Source organism: Phyllostomus hastatus, unplaced genomic scaffold (assembly GCF_019186645.2).
Source record: "Phyllostomus hastatus isolate PE091 unplaced genomic scaffold, TTU_PhHast_1.1 phas_scaffold_760, whole genome shotgun sequence".
NCBI classification, from domain to species: domain Eukaryota; kingdom Metazoa; phylum Chordata; class Mammalia; order Chiroptera; family Phyllostomidae; genus Phyllostomus; species Phyllostomus hastatus.
This window is the reverse complement of record NW_025334040.1, coordinates 3729414-3749533: the sequence shown is the minus strand read 5'-3', so window position 1 is coordinate 3749533 and position 20120 is coordinate 3729414. Positions and strand designations below refer to the sequence as shown.

At 37.6% G+C, this 20120-nt stretch overlaps 1 protein-coding gene across 1 annotated transcript in view; it reads right to left on the bottom strand.

Annotated features, from left to right (window-relative positions):
- TTC28 (tetratricopeptide repeat domain 28) overlaps positions 1–20120 on the bottom strand; it is a 560959-nt gene that overhangs the window by 520026 nt on the left and 20813 nt on the right. The window contains exon 2 of the mRNA XM_045826718.1: positions 15351–15629. Coding sequence (XP_045682674.1) covers positions 15351–15629 — 279 coding nt within the window. The remainder of the gene's footprint in view (positions 1–15350; positions 15630–20120) is intronic.

Sequence of the window (20120 nt, the reverse complement as noted above, 5' to 3'; positions counted from 1 at the left end):
CTGTTTATATGGAAAAATATACAGTACATAGAAATAATGAATATTAGACTTAAACTTTAATTTGAAAACATCATAAGTAATCATAAAATTCTCTTATATTTTTAGACTTTATATTTTACAAGAAGCTCCCACATACATCAATTCATTTAATCAAGTCACAAACCCTCTGGAGCTTATCTGTTCATCTTTAAAAGACATCATAAGAATGCCTACCACGCTGACCTCAAAGGGTTGAAACAAGAAAAAAAGTGAAATAATAAATGTAAATGCAATTTGAAAGTTGTAAATACTTCTACATATATGTCAATTTTTAAAGATAAATCCAAACAAATGTAGTACTGACAACTAAGAAATAATCAACATAGTACCATGCATACAATTATTATTTACTGAACACTTGTAAAATATTTTATAGTTTCCTAAATATGATGAGACAGCAAAATTCCTCTACACATTTGGTACATCAAAAATGAATTCTCTTTTTTTTAAGATTTTTTTATTTATTTTTAGACGGAGGGGAAAGTAGGGAGAAAGAGAAGAGAAACATCAATATGTGGTTGCCTCTCACACTCCCCTCACCGGGGAACCTGCCTGGCAACCCAGGCATGTGCCCTGATTGGAAATCAAACCAGTGACCCTTTGCTTTGCAGTCTGGTGCTCAATCCACTGAGCCACACCAGCCAGGGTACATCGAAAATGAATTCTCTTAAATCAGTTAGTGGAGAGGTCAAAGTTAAAAGACGGTCAAAATATAAATCTACACGCTATATATAAGAAGAAGAAAATGGACAGGGTTATGGGTATGTTTATTTGTGATACAGAGCAGCAAATCTTCAGAAAAACATACTATATAAGTATACAAGTAACTATATAAGTAACTTTTTACAGAGTAATTTCTTTCGAAGTAGTGATTTGGTAGATTGCAAAACTACCAGTGAAATTCAATGCTTATTCAATGAAAATTACAAGGGCACAAGCACAGGTAAGATTCCACACAGGGCAAATCAATGCTAAAATCAAGGACAAAGCTACTGCTCTCTGACACTTAGTTATAGATCTGTGGGATTTACATAAAGAATCCTACCTATCACTCTTTAAAAGGTAAGTTGTATCCAATTTGAGAATATAATAAAAAATTAATGTAAGGTCCTTTATCTCATCTCTAAATTGTATGATTTGACCTATAATTGCCTATAAAAATCAAATGTAAGAGGATTTTTTTATTATCTAGTAGGCAGGCAAGGGATTTTCAAATCCTGAACCTTTGGTAATGAACTCTTTATAATCACTTTTTTGGTTCCTACCCCATTTGAAAGAAACGCTTTGTTTATGACACTATTTGCTAAGCTCGTATAATCAGCTTGGTACAACGGTTCCTCACCCTGCACTGTAGTTGATCTGAGTCCAATTAGATTCATAAAATCAGTCAAAAGTAATTCAGTCCATAAAGCGTCCAGATAAGGGGAGGTGGGCCTAGTTCCATGTCAATTAGAAGAAGGCTGTTGATTGAGATTTTAATATAATTATAAGTACCATTACATGTGAAGGCCCTACTTCAAATAAATACTAACCCCAAGATCAAAAATCACTTCTTCTCTAGGTGTCTTTAGAACCAGAGCAAAAAACTGTCTTTCAGAATATATCAAGTTAGCAATTATCCAGCTAATTTTAATTATTTCAGTCAATAAGCAGATACAAGTACTTAGCTATAACACTTCCACTCTTACTTTCAACAAATATTTATTGAAGACCTACAGTGTGCCAAGTACTTTCTAGCATGATAACCCAACATAGCTTACAAGAGCCACAGAACTTTCATATAAAAATGATAGTATAATTAAATTTTCTTGGCCTTTTAAAAAATATGTTCAAGGACATATATCTCAATAAATACATTACTTAAATATAATAAAATTTGATGTGGAGTATGTGAAAGTAAATGTAGGGAACAGAACCAGGGAAGTACTTAATATATTTTCCTCTTATAATATTTATTATTATACCTGAAAATTTTTAAACTCTTCAAAAAGGCTTGTGTACTTACCCAACTCATCAAACTCCTTAAAGCCATATAATGTAGAACAGTCTTAACTATAAATTAACACAAGAGGGCGCACAAGTCTGGGAAATTAATAAAACCAAAGGCAAGCTGCATTTTAACAATTTGCAGCTCTTAATATATGGTCACATGGATTTTTAAAGGATTCTTCATGCGTGTACTTCAGGTCAATTACACTGAAAATATTTCTCTTTCTCAATACTTTCAAGAAATCAAATCACTGTTTCTCAGATAACATAAATTCTTTATCCAAATTGATTTTAAACCTAAATTTAATATTATATCATTAAGTAAAAGTATTAGTTTTAATCAGAAGTTTATGCCACCTTTTAATCTAACTTCTTGGAAAACCAACTATTTAAATGTTAGACAACTTTTAAAATGCCTATGTTCAAATATCATTAAAATTTATCCATTGAGTGATTAGAATCATCATAAAGTTACATGCAGGAAATAGACCTACAACTTTTAGAAAATGATACAAATCTGTATCACAATGTCAACTATTTAATTCTCAAACAGTAAATATTCTGTCTACAATGATCTATTCCAAGAGTTGCAACCAATCCCAAGTGGTAGGTTATGATTTCCTTAATTCACTTCCTCGTGAAATGACACGCTACCACCTGAGGAGTTTGTGTAGGTGAGGCAACCAGATTAAGATTACAGAGCCTAAAGGCAGAAGCATAATCCAAAATAATTCCAGAGCACATTCTGCGTACCTCAAGATTCAGGGCAGAATATAATCTACACACACATATACACACACAGTTCTCGGTGTGTAGCTCTATTCAGCTTTATATAATCCTAATGCTGGCTGTGACACATGAAATTATTCTGAGTGTCAACAATTTCACACTGTACCTAAATTCTACAAAGAAGAGGCACCTGACATGAGGACCTGGCATGGTAGACGAAGGCACAAAAATGTTACTTATCCCTTACACACGAGTATCATTATAATAAAGGGAAAAAAAGAGAGATAAGCTACTACTAGGATCAAGAGAATCAGACAAAAAGTCCAGACTAGCAGCAGTGAGCTGTGGGTTAAGTAATATGGGCAAAGGCTGACTCTCCAGATCAAAGGATAAAAATATGACTTTAGTGATGAAAAGTCAGGGCCCAAACAAAGAAAATAAGGACCCAAGAGTGGTAAAAATCCAGTCAATCAATAAGTTATTTGTCGCGTGAGCATGTAGTACTGCCCTGATGCTACCTACAGTCTAGCTATTTGAACAGACTCCTAACAAACTTCTTGCCAGGTTCTTGATCCTGGACCAGAAAGGAAAGAGTGCCTCTATCACTAGAACCATCAGTGAAATTTGAATAGGATCTGTGGATTAAATAGCAGTATTGTATCAATGTTAATGTCTAGAATTTAATGGTTATACTGTGGCTTCATATCAGAGTAGTCTCAATACATACTGATGGATTTAGGGGTTATGAGTTATCATGTCTGTACTTACTCTCACATGGTTCAGAAAATAACAATTTATTTGATATGGAGTATATTATAAGACAAATATGGTAAACTATTAACTATTGGGGGAATCTAAATGTAGGATATTCTGGAGTCCTTTGAAATAATCTCACAACTTTTCTGTATGTTTCACATTATTTTAAAATTAAATATATATAAGTAAATAAAATTTATAGATTCTTTGACAATGGAAAGCAGTATATTTTAAAAGACATATCCAAACTAACAAACACGTAAAATTATTTTAAATCAACTTAAAAATAGAATAAAATGCTTTGACAGTAGCACATCATACATCTCAAAACTTATCCAAACTAATAAACACATGAGGCAATTCTGACTTCAGTTCTTAAAAGCCTCCTTCAATTAGAAAGAAAAAAATATTTTACTTAAATTAAACCGGAAGGTACTCCTTCCAGAGAATTGAAATGAAGGTAATAATGTAAAAATTCTAGAAAGTTATCTACAGGTAACTTAAAAAATATGTGGTGTAAAAATAATGCTTTCTAAAACCCTCTTCAAAGCTGACACAGTATATTAACATTTCTGAAATATAAACTCATCTTCAAGGAAAAAATCACTAAATTTATTCAAAAACTTTCTGTGTTGCTCTAATAATTCAAATATAAGAATGTTCCAACTTTGGTAGTAATACTTCAATTTCCAAAAAAGATTAATTTTACTTAGGTTATATTGGCCATCTACTAATATTATTATTTTAAAATATATTTCGGAAAAGCTATTTCTTTACCATTGTTTTCTGAAGTTGCTTTCATAACTTCTAATCTGAAATTTTTGAGATGCTTTTATGAAATGACTGTGTAAATCCTAGAATAGTTTGTTTTCATTAACATAAACAATGCTATCAAGCTTTTATTATAGGAGACAAGACAAATAGAAATCTTTAGAAGCTGAGTGTCCTAACAGACTTTAAATAATATCACTCACAAAGCATATCTCTAAAGTTTAATCAACTGTCAAGTATAAATGACAAAACTTTCACTTCATTTAAAACAATGCATTCACATTCCTTAGTGATAAATACCTACCATCTGAGAGCTGGAAATAAAAGTTGTTACTTATCATATGTTTATAACTTGGTTGTTAGAACATTCTTGAAATGAATTATGACAAAGAGAGAATTTAACTACTTGAGCTCCTATATCCTGAATTTCCTTTACAACAAGACTCCCTGCATCATTTCCTAAGGGCAAAGCATCCATCTTAAACTAGTTGGTTCTATCCCACAAAAGCCTGGTTTCCAAGGAGATGCTGTGAACTCTGCATTACCTCAGGCTCACATTTATGAGAAAAATTTATCTCAGTAAAAAAAAAACTGATTTTCATCTTAAATCAACAACAGTAAAATAAAAAAATAAATATATAGATAAGTAAACAATGACCAGCGAACTTACAGGAGACTCACTTCAACATCAAATAGAAAAAGCTACCAATCAAATGGGGGCCAACTAGAAAATGTACTTTTGTTACAGTCTCCATTTATAGTTTTTTCTTGAATAACAAAGAAACAGAGACTACTGTGTGCCTTCATTCATGTACCCAAGAAAATAGAAACCTTTCAACTACATTTACCTCATCTCTTATTATAGATTTCTATCTTCACCTTCAATAAAAAATCAAAAATATTAAATTGGCATACTCATAACATGGAATATTATACAGCTAATAAAAATAATTAGGTATACAAATTAACAAAAAAAAACTACAAATGTAACACTTAAAAGGTACCCCTTTTCTTTGCCCTAGCTGGTGTGTTCGGTGGATTGAGTGCCGGCCTGCAAATCAAAGCGTCGCAGGTTCGACTTAAATCTCCCTGAATCTCACCTTACCTATAAAATAAAGACAGCACCACCTATAATGGATGAGTGTTATGAGAATCAGTGAGAGCCTTTCAGTTATACAGTTCAGTGAGTCTTAACTTAAACCACTACTCTAGTCTAAGTTAACATTGTCATTGGTCTGCCTGCTTTTGCTTTCACCTTCCTACTCTCCATTTCCCTAACCATGGTAGTTTACATTCACCACACATACACACACACCCAAAAAGTGTGTGTGTGTGTGTGTGTGTGTGTGTGTGTAGAGAGAGAGGGAGTGCATGCACTTCCAAAATGACAGAGTAAGGACCTCCCCAAAAATCTGTTCTAAAAGCAATAAAAACACAAGCAAAACTTGTCAAAAATCAACTTTTTCAGAATTGTGGAAATTAAACAACTTGCAGCAACCCAAGAAGTGTTTCTTCAGAGGAAACTGCTGAGTCTCAAACAATACCAAGTTTGCAGGGTTTTACCCTTTGCCATTTTTATCCCCTTTCCCTAGCCCTGTGGTAGACTTGAAAACCAACTGTCTCTCAAGCACAATATTTGTAAAAATCAGAAGCCTAGGAGTCAAAGGAGGAGTCAGAATGATTAGGAGCTCCCCAAAACATCCCATCCCCAGAAAATTACCAGTGTGTGACATGGCTGGCAGCTCCCTGAGAAAGCTCTGGGCACAGGATTTTATTTCACCTGACTCAGAGATGGCTCAGGCAAAACAGCCAGGGCAGGCGTCAACACAATCAGTGCCAACTACTTAACATCACAGCTGCCTGAAGCAGAAATACAAGTTAGATAAATATGAGACTAAAAAAAATTAGTGAAAATTTTGGAGAATTACATGTTTATACAGGGCTTTGAAAAACTCCAAAATATTCTTGGGAACCTAAGAATGTGCAGGGCTCTGCACATGCCCAGCCCTCTTCAACAAAGGCTGGGAGACATACTAGTTCAAGGCACTTTTTTGAAGATTTTTATTTATTTTTTAGAGACTTGGGAAGGGAGGAAGAAAGAGGGAAAGAAACATCAGTCGATTGTGTGCCCCAATCAGGGACCAAACCTTCAACCCAAGCATGTGCCCTGACCAGGAATCAAACAAGCAGCCTTTCACTTTGCAAGTACAATGCCAAACCAACTGAGCCACACTGCTCAGGGTGTTTCAAGGCATTTAATCAATATTTGGCCACTTAGCTAACTGAGTAGACTTCAGTGGCTACATATGACAAAGAATACAGACTTTAAAAATTAGCCCAAGAAAGTCACTAACCCACAAAAGACAATAAAACATTAAAAGGTAAGTATAGCCCATGAAAAAATCCAGACATTAAACTTACTAAACAAAGTCTTTTTTAATTTTAAATTTTTTCTTTTTTCTGCCCTGGCTGGTGTGGCTCAGTGGATTGAGTGTTGGCCTGCGAACCAAAGGGTCGCCAGCCAGGGTACACGGCTGGGTTGTGGGCCCCCAGTTGGGGGAATGCAAAAGGCAACCACACATCAAAGTTTCTCTCCCTCTTTTTCTCCCACCCTTCCCCTCTCTCTAAAAATAAATAAATACAACCTTTTAATTTTTTCCTTTGTTTTCTTTTTTGGTTTTGTTTTTGCTGCTGCTGACTTGTTCCTGAGATGGCTACAACACCCGAGAGAACAACGCCACATCTAATGCCTGTGCAGAACTGCAACTTCTTTAAAACGTTCAGATCTCCTGAACATTTGGGCTTCCTGCTCCCACCTCATCCCCATGAAGTGAAATAATTTTCAAATTTTTAGTAAAATACAGTTATCCCTGTAAACACTTTTTCCCATATTCCCATCCTCTTTTTTTCTTTGTCTGTGGGTAAAACATTAACTTAAAAAGAAGTCTTAAAAACTAAAACTTAGAATGTACATTGATATCTCATTCACCCCAATTTTGGCTCTTCTGAAAAAGACTGACAACTCATTGTGGACTGGAAGGGATTTAAGAGATTGAATAGGGTATGGTCAGAGTTGGTTAGGATACCGATGAACTTTAGCCCTGGCAGGTCCTAGTATCCCTGATATGCCCTCTACATAAAACAGAAAAGTCTCCTTGCTTACTCCTCCCTGCCTGAACCACTCTCAAGGTGGTAAGAAATGGCTGAGGAGGATAGAAGAAACTTCTACTCACTTTGTTACAAAAAGGGGGTGAAATGATACAGAAGGATGGGAAAGTAAGAGGACAAAACAATAAAAGACCTTAAGAGATGATCCTGAATCTTTTCTTCCAATTGCAGATATTAACTCCTTTGAATTCTCATTTTCCCTAAATAACTGTTTTTTTTGTTTCAGAGAATGTCTGTACTTTTTTCTGTGTGCTTACATGCATGTTAGCATATGTGTGCAAGTGCATGTACGAATACTTATGTGTCATTTGCTACCCAGCAAATGTTTCAGTGCTGATTTCAATTTAGTTTTCCTTTTTTTCTTTTTTATTTCCTTAAAATTATTTTTCATTTTAGAAACAAGTTTGCCAGGAAACCAGCTCCTTTCCCACAACGACAGACAGGCTGCATCCATCTTTCTTAAAACCACGCTGATTTTCCCCTCACACCTCCAAAAAGGACCTCCTCAGGATGGCCTCAAAAGACGAGTCTTCTGACTCCACTCGTCGGGTGGGATGCCCTGGTGCCGGTGAAGGCCCCTCTGCCAAAATGAAGGTTTCTCATTGTGGGAGAGTCAGTTGTTTTTTTCGTTGTTTCTTCCTGCCTTCTAATTTAAAAAGACATTCCTGGGTGGCAGGCACGGCGCAGGAATGAGAGCTATCTCTCGGCGAACTTGTCTACATTCCTTGGCACTACTGACTTGTTTGTGGAAATCTGCTAGTTGCTTGTGTGTCACTGATAGCTCCCATGGTTGACTCCTTCGACAAACCTTTCAAGGAATTCTCTAACCATCAACAAGAAGTTGCTCTGTCAACCTGCATGATCCCCTGGAGCACTTTGAACACATTTGGTAGGGCAAGGGGAAGACAAAAAGAGCATGCGTGGAGCAGCTGGCTCACAAGTTGCTGTCCAAGCTGCTTCATCACCTGTCCAATCAGTTCTCTTCATAATTCAAAGTCCTCCTCACGACTATTGGCTACCCCTGTATGGATAAGGTCTCGTAGGAACCTCATGACACTGAAGTTGGCATCCTGATGGTCCAGAATAGTGCAGGCAGTGGCTCACTGTAAGATAGGGATGACCACCTGGCTCTTCAGTAAGGTAACAGGGCTACACTGAATAAACCTGATGGCGGGCCTGAACAGGGCATCCATGATGTCAGGGTGACTCTGGACCCATTCTGCTATTCTAGCAGCTGGAAGGTGGGGAAACATAGTGCGTGGAGCATGTCTAGTAGTTCCTGCTGACAGCCCTCTTCCATGCCATACTCATCCACAAGGATGCTGCCAAGGTACGGGAAAGAGAAATGTGATGTATGTGGTGCACATTCACCATCTGTGTGACTAGTGGCTACAGCAGAGCTGCAGATCCTTTGTCCACACAGCAAACAGCAAAGTGGAGGCACCTGCAACAATGCTCTACAATCCGATCATCAGCCTGGTGTTTACTGTGAATGCAAAATCTCCAAAAGTCCACTAAAGTGCTGAGCCAGGTGGTCTAAACAATGACTTCTTTATTTTTTATTATTATTTTTCAATTCTCACCCAAGGACATGTTTCCATTGACCTTTTAGAGAAAGAGGAAGAGAGAGAGGGAGAAAGGAAAAAGGAGGGAGAGAAACATTGACATGAGAGAGATAAGCAAAGACTCTAAATTAGCTATTATGAACATATTCAAAGTACTAAACAAATGCCATCTAAAGAATTTAAAACAGAGTGTGAATACAATGTCTCACCAAATATAGAATATCAATAAAGAGATTACTCTTTGATTTAAAAAAATGGCATAAGGCAATAAGTATAAGACTATGCTGATGGGTTTATAATGTATAAAGATGTAATTTGAAAAAAAAAAAAAAAGATAGCATTTGGCCCTGGCTGGTGTGGCTCAGTGGACTGAGTGCCAGCATGTGAAGCAAGGGGTCGCTGATTCGATTCCCAGTTAGGGCACATGCCTGGGTTGCAGGCCAAGTCCCCATTAGGGGGCAAGTGAGAGGTAACCACACATTGATGTTTTCCTCTTTCTCCCCCCCCCTCTAAAATAAATAAATAAAATCTTCAAAAAAAATACTTTTAAAATAAAGAAAACAGAAGACTTGAACAGCATTACAAACTGGACATACTGGACATCTACATAATACCCCATCAAGCAATGGGGGGTACAATGCACAATTTTCTCAAGTGCTCACAGGACATTCTTAAGGACAAGATAATGTATTAAATCATACAGCAAGCCTCAATAAATTTAAAAGGACTGACATGGTATCACGTATGTTCTTCAAACACAGTGGAATAAAATTGGAAATCAATAACAAGGAAATTTGGAAAGTCATAAATGTGTGGAAATTAAACATATTCATAATCTTTAACTAGACTGACCATACATTAAACATGTCATTCCTCCAGTTAAAATCTTCCAGTGATATCCCATCAGTCTTTGAATAAAATATTACCTGCTTACAGTGGCTTAAAAAGCCCCAGAGCCCTGGCCAGGTAGCTCAGCTGGTCAGATCATCATCCTAATATGCCAAGGTTGCAGGTTCAATCCCCAATCAGGGTACATACAAGAATCAACCAATGAATGCATAAATCAGCAGAACAATAAATCGATGTTTCTCTCTCTCTCCCTCTCACTCCCTTTCCCTATCTCTAAAATCGGTGAGCACATCCTCAGGTGAGTATTTAAAAAAAAAAAGTCCAACTCTCCCAGTTACTAGCTAGATGCCCTAGACACATTATTTAACCTAAGGATAAATACCCTCTATTGTCCCCTAACTGGTGTGGCTCAGTTGGTTGGGCATCATCCTGCAAAGTGAAAGGTTGCTGGTTTGATTTCTGGTCAAGGCATGTGCCTGGATAGGGGCACGTAGGGCACAACCAATCAATGTTCCTCTCTCATATCAGTGTTTCTCTCTCTCTCCCTCCCTCTCTCTAAAAAAATAAATAAATTCTCTAAAAATATATACTCTATTATAAAGTTGGAATAACAACATCTACTCCATAAGACTACTATGAGTATAAAATTAATATCACAAATAAAAGGATTCAGACAATCCTTTAGCAAATAAGCATTCAATAAGAACTATTACATCTTATTACTATAATAATATAGGTACATCAAAATGAAACATGTTGCCAAGATATTTTTTAACATTTTCTTTCTTACATATAATTCTGTCATTAGGTATAATACCTGACAAATAAGGTATAATATTCTGTCATCAAGTATTATACCCAATGACGGAACTCTGTCATCAGGAACAATCAATGAATGGGAAGAACTTTAAATCCTTGAAGAAAGAGAGATATTTATCGTATGCTTTAAAATTAATGGGAAAATCCCCTTGTAAAACTTTCCCTTCCGTGGTGTTATAGCATATGAAAATCTTCTATTCCTTCAGGTTTCTCTTCCTATGGTAGGAACTCTTAAAGAATATAACTATTTAAGTAAGTCATAATTCACACTACAGTGATAGTAACTACTTCACAACTTACTTGTCTGAAAAGATGTGATTCAAGAAAATTCCAGAACAGAAATATAAAGGGTAAAAAGTCAAAATAAAATAGATACAATTAATTAAAAAGGGATATCTCCTATAAGTGATGGTACATGAATATGTACCATACTGTTAATGTGATCTGACAAAGAATACTGAGGTAAATTACAAGGATGGCCATAAATTCTTCCCTTCTATATGTCCTTGGGTAATCCTCTCCTATAGTGGTTCTGAGCTTGGCCATGTAATATGCTCTGGCAAATGAGACAATGGCAAATGTGATACAGACGTAAAAAATGCTTGGGCATTGGGGCCCCCAATCTTTAGCTGTTCCTGTGAAGAAGCCCAGGAAAGCCCTGGCTGGTGTGGCTCAGTGGATTGTGTGCTGGCCTGCAAACCAAAGGGTTGCCGGTTCAATTCCTAGTCAGAGCACATGCCTGGGTTGTGGGCCAGGTCCCCATTAGGGGGCGTATGAGAGGCAACCACTCATTGATGTTTCTCCTTCCCTTCCCCTCTCTAAAAATAAATAAATAACATCTTTTTTAAAAAGCCCAGGAAAACCTACCAAATGATAAGAGACATGTGCCCCAGTTGCTGCTCCTCCCCTGGCCAACACCATACCAAGTGTCAGAAATGTCAGAAATGTGATCAGACTGTCTTAGATGATTCAACCACCAGTCCAACCTCTAGCTGACCTCAAACACATGAGCAAGCCCAGCAGAAATCAGCTGGATCAACCCAGACCAGAAGAGCTACACAACTGACATAGGGAATCTTAAGCTAAATAAGTGGTTATTATTTTAAGCAACCAAATTTTGCAGTGATTTGCTACAGAACAAAAGCTAGTAAGATACAAATACAGATCACCAATACATTTCTTTTTTTCCCAAATCATTAAGAAGAGGTAGAACACTAAAATAATTTTTAAAAGTCAGTATACATAATTTTTAAAGGTTTTACTTATTTACTTTTTAGAGAGAGGGGAAGGAAGGGAGTAAGAGAGGGAGAGAAACATCAGTGTGTGAGAGATACATCAATCGGTTGCCTCTCACATGCCCCCAACTTCAACCCAGACATGTGTCCTGACTGGGAGTCAGCCTATGACTTTGGGTTCATAGGCTGGTGCTCAATCCACTAAGCCACACCAGCCAAGGCAGTATGCATAATTTTTTAAAAATCAATTAAATACTGTTACCAGAGGAGAGAGTAGCAGAACTATGCTTATCCATAGTAAATACCTAATAGATACTTACTGAATTGAAATAAATGAAATAGGAACTTCCAGCCAACATGGAGGTGTAGGTAGACACACTGTGCCTCCTCACACTACCAAAAGAAGGATAACAACAAATTTAAAAACAAAAAACAACCAGAACTGACAGAAAATCGAACTGTATGGAAGTCTGACAACCAAGGAGTTAAAGAAGAAACATTCATCCAGACCGGTAGGAGGGGTGGAGATGGGCAGCCAGGGTAGAGAGGACTCATGGCAAGGCAGCTGGAGGAGCAAGTGAAGCAGTGGATTGTGGACCAGGCGGTCCCACATTCACATGCAGATAAACCGGGAGGAACAACTGGGAAGTGAGACAGACCACACAACCCAGGGTTCCAGTGGGAAAATAAAGCCTCAAAGCTTCTGACTGAAAACACCTGTGGGAGTTGAGAGAGCAGCAGGAAAAACTCCCAGCCTCACAGGAGAGCTCATTGGTGAGACTCCCAGGATCCTAGAATGTACACAAACCCATCTACCCAGAAGTCAGCACCAGAAGGGCCCAATTTGCTTGTAGGAAGCAGGGGAAGTGACTGGAAACTCGGTGGAGAGCAGAACAAGTGGTGTCGTTCCCTCTTGAATCCCTCCCCCACACACAGCGTCACAACACAGCAACGTGGGTTGCCCCACACTGGTGAACACTTCAGGCTCCGCCCCTTACTATGTAACAGGTGTGGGGAGACAGAAAAAAATGGCCCAAATGAAAGATCAGATCAAAGCTCCAGAAAAAGTACAACTAAGCAACAAAGAGACAGCCAACCTATCAGGTGCACAGTTCAAAACACTGGTAATCAGGATGCTCACAGAATTGGTTGAATATGGTTGCAAATTAGATGAAAAAATGAAGGCTATGCTAAGTGAAATAAAGGAAAATGTACAGGGAACCAACAGTGATAGGAAGGAAACCAGGACTCAAATCAACGGTGTGGACCAGGAGAAAGAAAGAAACATTCAACCAGTACAGAATAAAGAAACAAGAATTCAAAAAAATGAGGAGAGGCTCAGGAACTTCCAGGACATCTTTAAATGTTCCAACATCCAAATCATAGGGGTACCAGAAGGAGGAGAGGAAGAGCAAGAAATTGAAAATTTATTTGAACAAATAATGAAGGAGAACTTCCCCAATCTGGCAAAGGAAATAGACTTCCAGGAAGTTGAGGAAGCTCAGAGAGTCCCAAAAACATTGGACCTAAGGAGGAACACACCAAGGCACATCATAATTACATTACCCAAGATTAAAGATAAGGAGGGAATCTTAAAAGCAACAAGAAAAAAGGAGACAGTTACCTACAAAGGAGTGCCCATAAAAGACTGTCAGCTGATTTCTCAAAAGAAACCTTGCAGGCAAGAAGGGGCTGGAAAGAAGTATTCCAAGTCATGAAAGGTAAGACCCTACATCCAAAATTACTCTAACCAGCAAAACTATCATTTAGAATGGAAGGGCAGATCAAGTGCTTCCCAGATAACGTCAAGTTAAAGGAATTCATCATCACCAAGCCCTTATTATATGAAATGTTAAAGGGGCTTACCTAAGAAAAAGAAGATAAAAATATGAACAGTAAAATGACAATAAACTCACAACCACACCTAAAACCAAAACAAAAACAAACAAACAACTAGAACAGGAACAGAATCACAGAAATGGAGATTACATGGAGGGTTATCAGCAGGGGAGAGGAAGAGGGGGGAAAAGGTACAGAGAATAAGTAGCATAAATAATAGGTAGAAAATAGACAGGGGGAGGTTAAGAATAAGATAGGAAATATAGAAGCCAAAGAACTTATATGTATGACCCATGGACTAAAGGAGGGGAACGTGTGTGGGAGGGGGTGTGTAGGGTGGAGGGGAATAAAGGGGAGAAAAGGGGACAACTGTAATAGCATAATCAATAAAATATATTAAAGTAAATAAATAAAAAGAAAAAAATAAAATAAAAAAAGAGATTACCCAAAGCCATATGTCATTAACAGAAGAAAAAATATTGAACCTAGGTCTGTCCCTTGAAAACAGCATTCTAAGTCCCAAATGTTGTCATATAACCATTTTTTAAAAACAGATTTTGCTTTATTTATAATGATTATATTACTAAAGCAACATATAACCAGAAACATTGAGATAAAGAACAAACTGACAGTAACCAGAGGGGAGGGGAGGGGGATAACAGGAGAAAGAAGGGGAATGGTCATCAAGGAACAAGTATAAAAGACACAAGGACAAAGCCAAACAGGGTAGGATCGAGGGTAGCAGGTGGGGGTGGGTGGGGTGAAAATGGAGACAACTATACTTGAAAAACAATTAAAAAATAAATCCTTTATGGAATTATAGAATACTAAACAATTTTTGAGGCAGCGGCAATACTGGAAATTCCACTGAGGCCAAAAACTACCTACCAAAGTTAAAGTACAAAGTAAGATGACTGTGACATGACATTAAGACATTAAGAATCTTTTTTAAATCTCTAAGAAACAGCCATTAACCTTTGTTAACCCAACAGCCAAGAATGGGATCAAATGGTTTTGCATTCGATAAAAAATACCTCAAACACTTCAGTAGCATCTTAAGAAATTGTTTCTAAAATAAACTGGGAGTTAGGTAGTAAACAGGTACACTGAAAATAAAGTATATAAAACAAAGATAACTCAATCCTTAAATCATTAAAGGGAATACAGATAATTACAGTGATTTATTAGAAAAAGAAATTTCACTGATCAAATACCATTCTGAAAATAAGTAGTGACAGTGAGTAATTAAATCAAAGGAAAGAAAATGACTATCACACTCCATCTAAAACATCTGTGCAAAAATAAAGATGTCCAAACCTATTTAATAACTAGAATGTGTCCTATCAAGAAGCTGAGTGAAAAAAAAGTTCAAATCTCAAACGCACAGGAAAAGAATTAAATTTGGACATAGAAAGCATACTCCAAAGCAGAAAAAAGGAAACCATTCACTAGTGTACCAACTCAATGAAGCCATTCTACATTTTGCCAAAGCACAGGCTATTAAAATATTAACTGCACTAAGGCAATAAAATTTTACATCTAAATTAAAAATCAGCACAAAAGATTCTGTGAAGGTAAATCAAATTTCTACCTTAGGCCATTTGGGATTGAGAAGTCGAGCTTTGATTGCATCGTCCAGGGCCTTGTCATACTGCTGGATTTTCATATATGCTGCAGATCTATTGCTGTATAAGATGCAGTTCTGAGGGTCAACAGCCAGAGCTTCATTGTACAGAACAATAGCTGTGTGGAAATCTCCATCATGACAGGCCTGGTTACTCTGACGAACTTTCTCAACAAATTCAGCTTTGCTCAGCACAGGACCATCAGGACTTCTCTGGCCAATAGTCTTAGCACCAAATAGAGGAATCTACAAACAAAGAAACTTTGTGAGACAAAGTTTTGGTAATCCAGAGGGGTTCCGTGTCAGAACTTCAAGAGAACATAGACATTCTTCATGGTCTACTTTACATTACAGTTAACTTTTGTGCCCTAAAAGACGATAAACTTTCCAGAAAGCAGCCACCAATAGTGCCTTGAGTACAAATGTATATGTGTATGTGTATGCATAGTTACCAGCTTACATAGTTACACTTACATATGTATATATTTTTTATTGAGAGAAAGAATGAATGAATGCAAAAGAGTACAAGCTTTTCTTTGGCAATTTAAAGTTATACTAAGGGAAAGACTGAAATACAAACCTATATAAATAATATTGTCTCAACTATGTTAAGATGGTTTCACTTAAGAAAATAATGAAAAAATGATCAAAATATGAACTATGCTAAAATATCTTTAAATATAAGATTATGAATTTTTATTTTCTTAAAATTTTCTCTTACCCAAATATTAGGAAATGAGTATATGTTCATTTTAAAACTTAAAAATAGCCCTGGCTGCTGTGGCTCAGTGGAGTGAGTGCCTGCCTGCAGACCAAAAGTTTCCTGGTTCAGTTCCTGTTCAGGGCACATGCCTGGGTTGCAGGCCAGGTCCCCAGGCAACCAATTGATGTTTCTCTTCCTCTCTTTCTTCATCCTTTCCTCTCTCTCTAAAAGTAAATTAAAAATTTTTTTTTAATTTAAAAAGTAAATTTTAATGTATCAATGAATCTTTTTTAACGATTTTATTTATTTTTAGAGACATGGGAAGGCAGGGAGAAAGAGAGGGAGAAAAACATAGAAAAAGGCAAAAGATTTGCGCATTCTGAAGAGAAACCAGAGTATGGGAGAGAAACATAGATGCAAGAGGGAAACATCAATCAGTTGCCTCTCATGCATGCCCCAAGCAGAAATCAAACCCACAATCCAGGCATGTGCCCCCACCAGGAATCGAAGCCAGAGACTTTTCGCTATGAAGGACAATGCCCAACCAACTGAGCCACACCAGTCAAGGCAATGAATTTTTTTAGAAAGGCAAATCTGTAACTGTAATTTGGCTACTACCATGGAATTCTAAGACAAATGCCAGTTTTTGGAGATCACCAAAAAGAAAAAAAAACCTGCTACAAATTATATCTTGGCAATTTAAGACCCAATTTTAATGTTGATTTTTCCAACTCACTAAGTTTTCTATGACTTTATAGCAGTGACCTTAAAACCAAAGAGAACAACTCATTGAAATGTTATTCATTTTTAACATATGAAAATTATGAACTGCATTGGAGTCCATACTGCAAGTTAAGAGAGCAGTATCAAAAGAGATAGTTTGCAAGTCTAAGCAGGCTTGCCCTAACTGAAATTAAAACAAAAAGTGTAATTTTCTTCCTCACATCTTCTTTAAGACTAAGTCCAGACCCTCAATTCCAAAGAAAGCAGATCTAATATGTAACACACAGACTGTTCAAAAGTAACAGACTCCTCACAGAGGTATCTGCATTAAAAAGAATAAATTCCACTGAGAGGAGAAAGGCAGAGCCAATCTCCCACATAGACAACCGCTATTTTCCTCTGCTTACAGGAATATCATGTCCTAGATTTCCAAGACAATTTGAAACACTAAAATATCCTAGAAGTTTCAAATATGAAAGTCCAAGTTACATCCTTCAACTTCCTCATACTGGAAGAGGCTAACCAATAATGTATTCTCATTAGTTGCTGTTTTTTTATTATGATCATGAAACATAGTGCTTGCAAGTGAATAGACTTTGCAACATTTACCAAACAACCAGGATTTCCCTGAACAGTCTCGATTTTTAATCATTTTATCCCCATCATCAAACCAATGTAGAAGACACTGACAATGCATAAGACTAATTTCATTTTGGAAAATATAGTCATCATGACAATACTTAAGGGTAGTACTGTGGTAGACAGACAGATGTGAGCAGATCAAGGACGATGGGCCAGGTACAGACGGTCACCAGGGTGGAAAGCTACAGACAACCCTGGGAAAACAAGGACCCTGCTCCAGGGCAACCTTTTCTCTGTCAGCATATCCCTGCTCACAAGGTTTAGACCCCCTGATCTTTCATATTGCTGGTCCTGTGCTTTGGACCCTCCTCTGACCTTTCCTCCCCAGGCATGTTGCTAGTCCTGTGGGTCAAATCCCCCCTTAGAGGGGGAGCAAACAAGGGAGACGAAGCATAGCGCCTAAGCATTAAGCCTCCAGGACAACGAGGTTCTGACTTGCATCAAATACATCTAGGTCTCAGTTGTATTTCAGCTCAGGGCCCAGAAAAGCAGCAAAACCAGACTTGCGATGCCATGACTGACATCAGGATCAGGTGGATTTACTAATGATCCCCTGACCTGGTGCAGATCCATCAGCAGAGACCTCGACCCTGAAAGGATACACCTGGAAGGCTGCTGGGATCTCCCCTGAGACATCCCCCTAAAATGCCTGCCCTTAGGAGCCCTGAGGAGAAAGGACCTAGTCCACTCTCCCTTCCCTCCCTCCTGGGAGCAGGAGCTCTCCCTCCCCAGAGGCTGCCTGTGCCTTTCTCCTCACCCTTACCCTCCTTCCCCTGAACCGCCCCCCCACCCCATGCATTACCTTTACCTTCCCCTCTCGCCTAAGCTCCAAGGGCCTTTCTCTTGCCTCCATAATGTGTTTTCCAAACCCATTTCTTCTACAGCTCACTTCTTCTACAACTATGACTTTCTAAATAAACCTCTTATAGTTTTAGTCTTGGCCCTGAATTCTTTCCTAGCTAGAACTCAAGTACCAAGGGTGCTGAACTAGGTCCAGTCTGACCCCACTGGTGGTCGGAACACCTGGTGCCATTCTTGTCACCACCAACAATACTAGCCATAAATAGGAAAATATCTATATTTGAAAATCCAGGGGTATAATATAAAAGGCAATAACAGCCTTTAAAAGTAAAATCATTAGAATCATATGTAGCTTAAAAGTAAAAAAGATGTGATTCTAGTACTACAGCATTCCCTACTCTCAGAGTAGTAATTTTGGTTCAATGCCAACGTGGAAAAGAATCAAACTAAGAAAAGTGTCTGCATTCTACTCCCTCCATTTATGGTAATATAAAGGAACATTTCCCAAAATATTATACTCAGGATACTGAAATGAACAAGGTTAAGTTTCTGCTTCAGTGGAAGATTCCTCAGAGCTTTTACTGTGCACATCATGTACCTGAGAGGGGAAACACCGCACATAATGTGATCAAGGGACCTGTGTGGGAGAGAAACCATGCTGGACCAGAAACTGCTTGAAGCGCACATGTGACAGAAATCCCAGAAGAAAAGGGAAGGGAATCGGAGCAGTATTTGAATACTTTGTGACCAAGAATTTTCTGAAACTATGAGTAGATGAAAGACAACAACTCATAGAAATTGAACCCATTGCTTTAAGAATTTCACCCAACCACAAGATACCACAAAGAAAACTGCTCCTATACACATCATAGGCAAACTGATAAAATAAAAAACAAAGAGAAAAATGTTAAGGCAGACAAAGAAAAAGTAAGACACATTACCTTCAAGAAGCTACAAACAGTTAATGCAACAGAAATTATAGAAACTGAAATAGCAGCTAACCTAAAACTCCACACCCAAAGAAAATACTAAGATTATCTACTATATGCTAGGCACCCTCATAAGCATTGTAGATAAAATCTGTATATTGTAAATAACAGTACAGGCTGCACACACACACACACACACACACACACACACACACACACACACACTGCCTCCATCTGTGAAGCACTGTGCTTCTAGAGGGGGAAAATCCTCCTAACCAAACCATAAGGGATCAGCCCAGACCCCAACAGACATTCTCTCAATCAAGGAGTGACAAATCAGAAGGTGAGGAAATTGGCCATACAAAAAGATATGGAATTATGTATCTAGAGGAAACAAAGTAAAGGCAGTAAGGGCCAGGCATGTTTGAAGAACTGCAAGGAAGCCAGTGTAGATGAGCGTAGGGTAGAAAGTAAAGGCACATAAAGTCACAGAGGTAACTATGGGGCCCAAACTGTTTAGAACTACACTATCCAATACAATAGCCACCAGCCATATGTGGCTATTTAAATTTTTATTTTCCTTAATTAAATTTAAATAAAAATATTCAGATGTGCTGTCCACATTGCAAGCACACGTAGTAGCTAGTGATGAACAAATTGGACAATACAGATACAGTACATTTCTGTCTTTGCGGGCAGTCCTATTGGACTATCACACAGATACTTAAAGAACTACATGTCTAAGAAAAAACTAGATACACCACAAGAGGTCATCAGCTCTCCACACTAAAGCAGAGTTGCTATTTGTCCTTAACAATAAATTCCCAGTCCTTAGGCCAAGTAAGTGAACACTTCCCAAACTCTTCCTTAAAATGATCTTAATTGGCATCCTTGAAAAGGTATTCCAGTTTCCAACAATTTGGAGAAAATTAATATAAA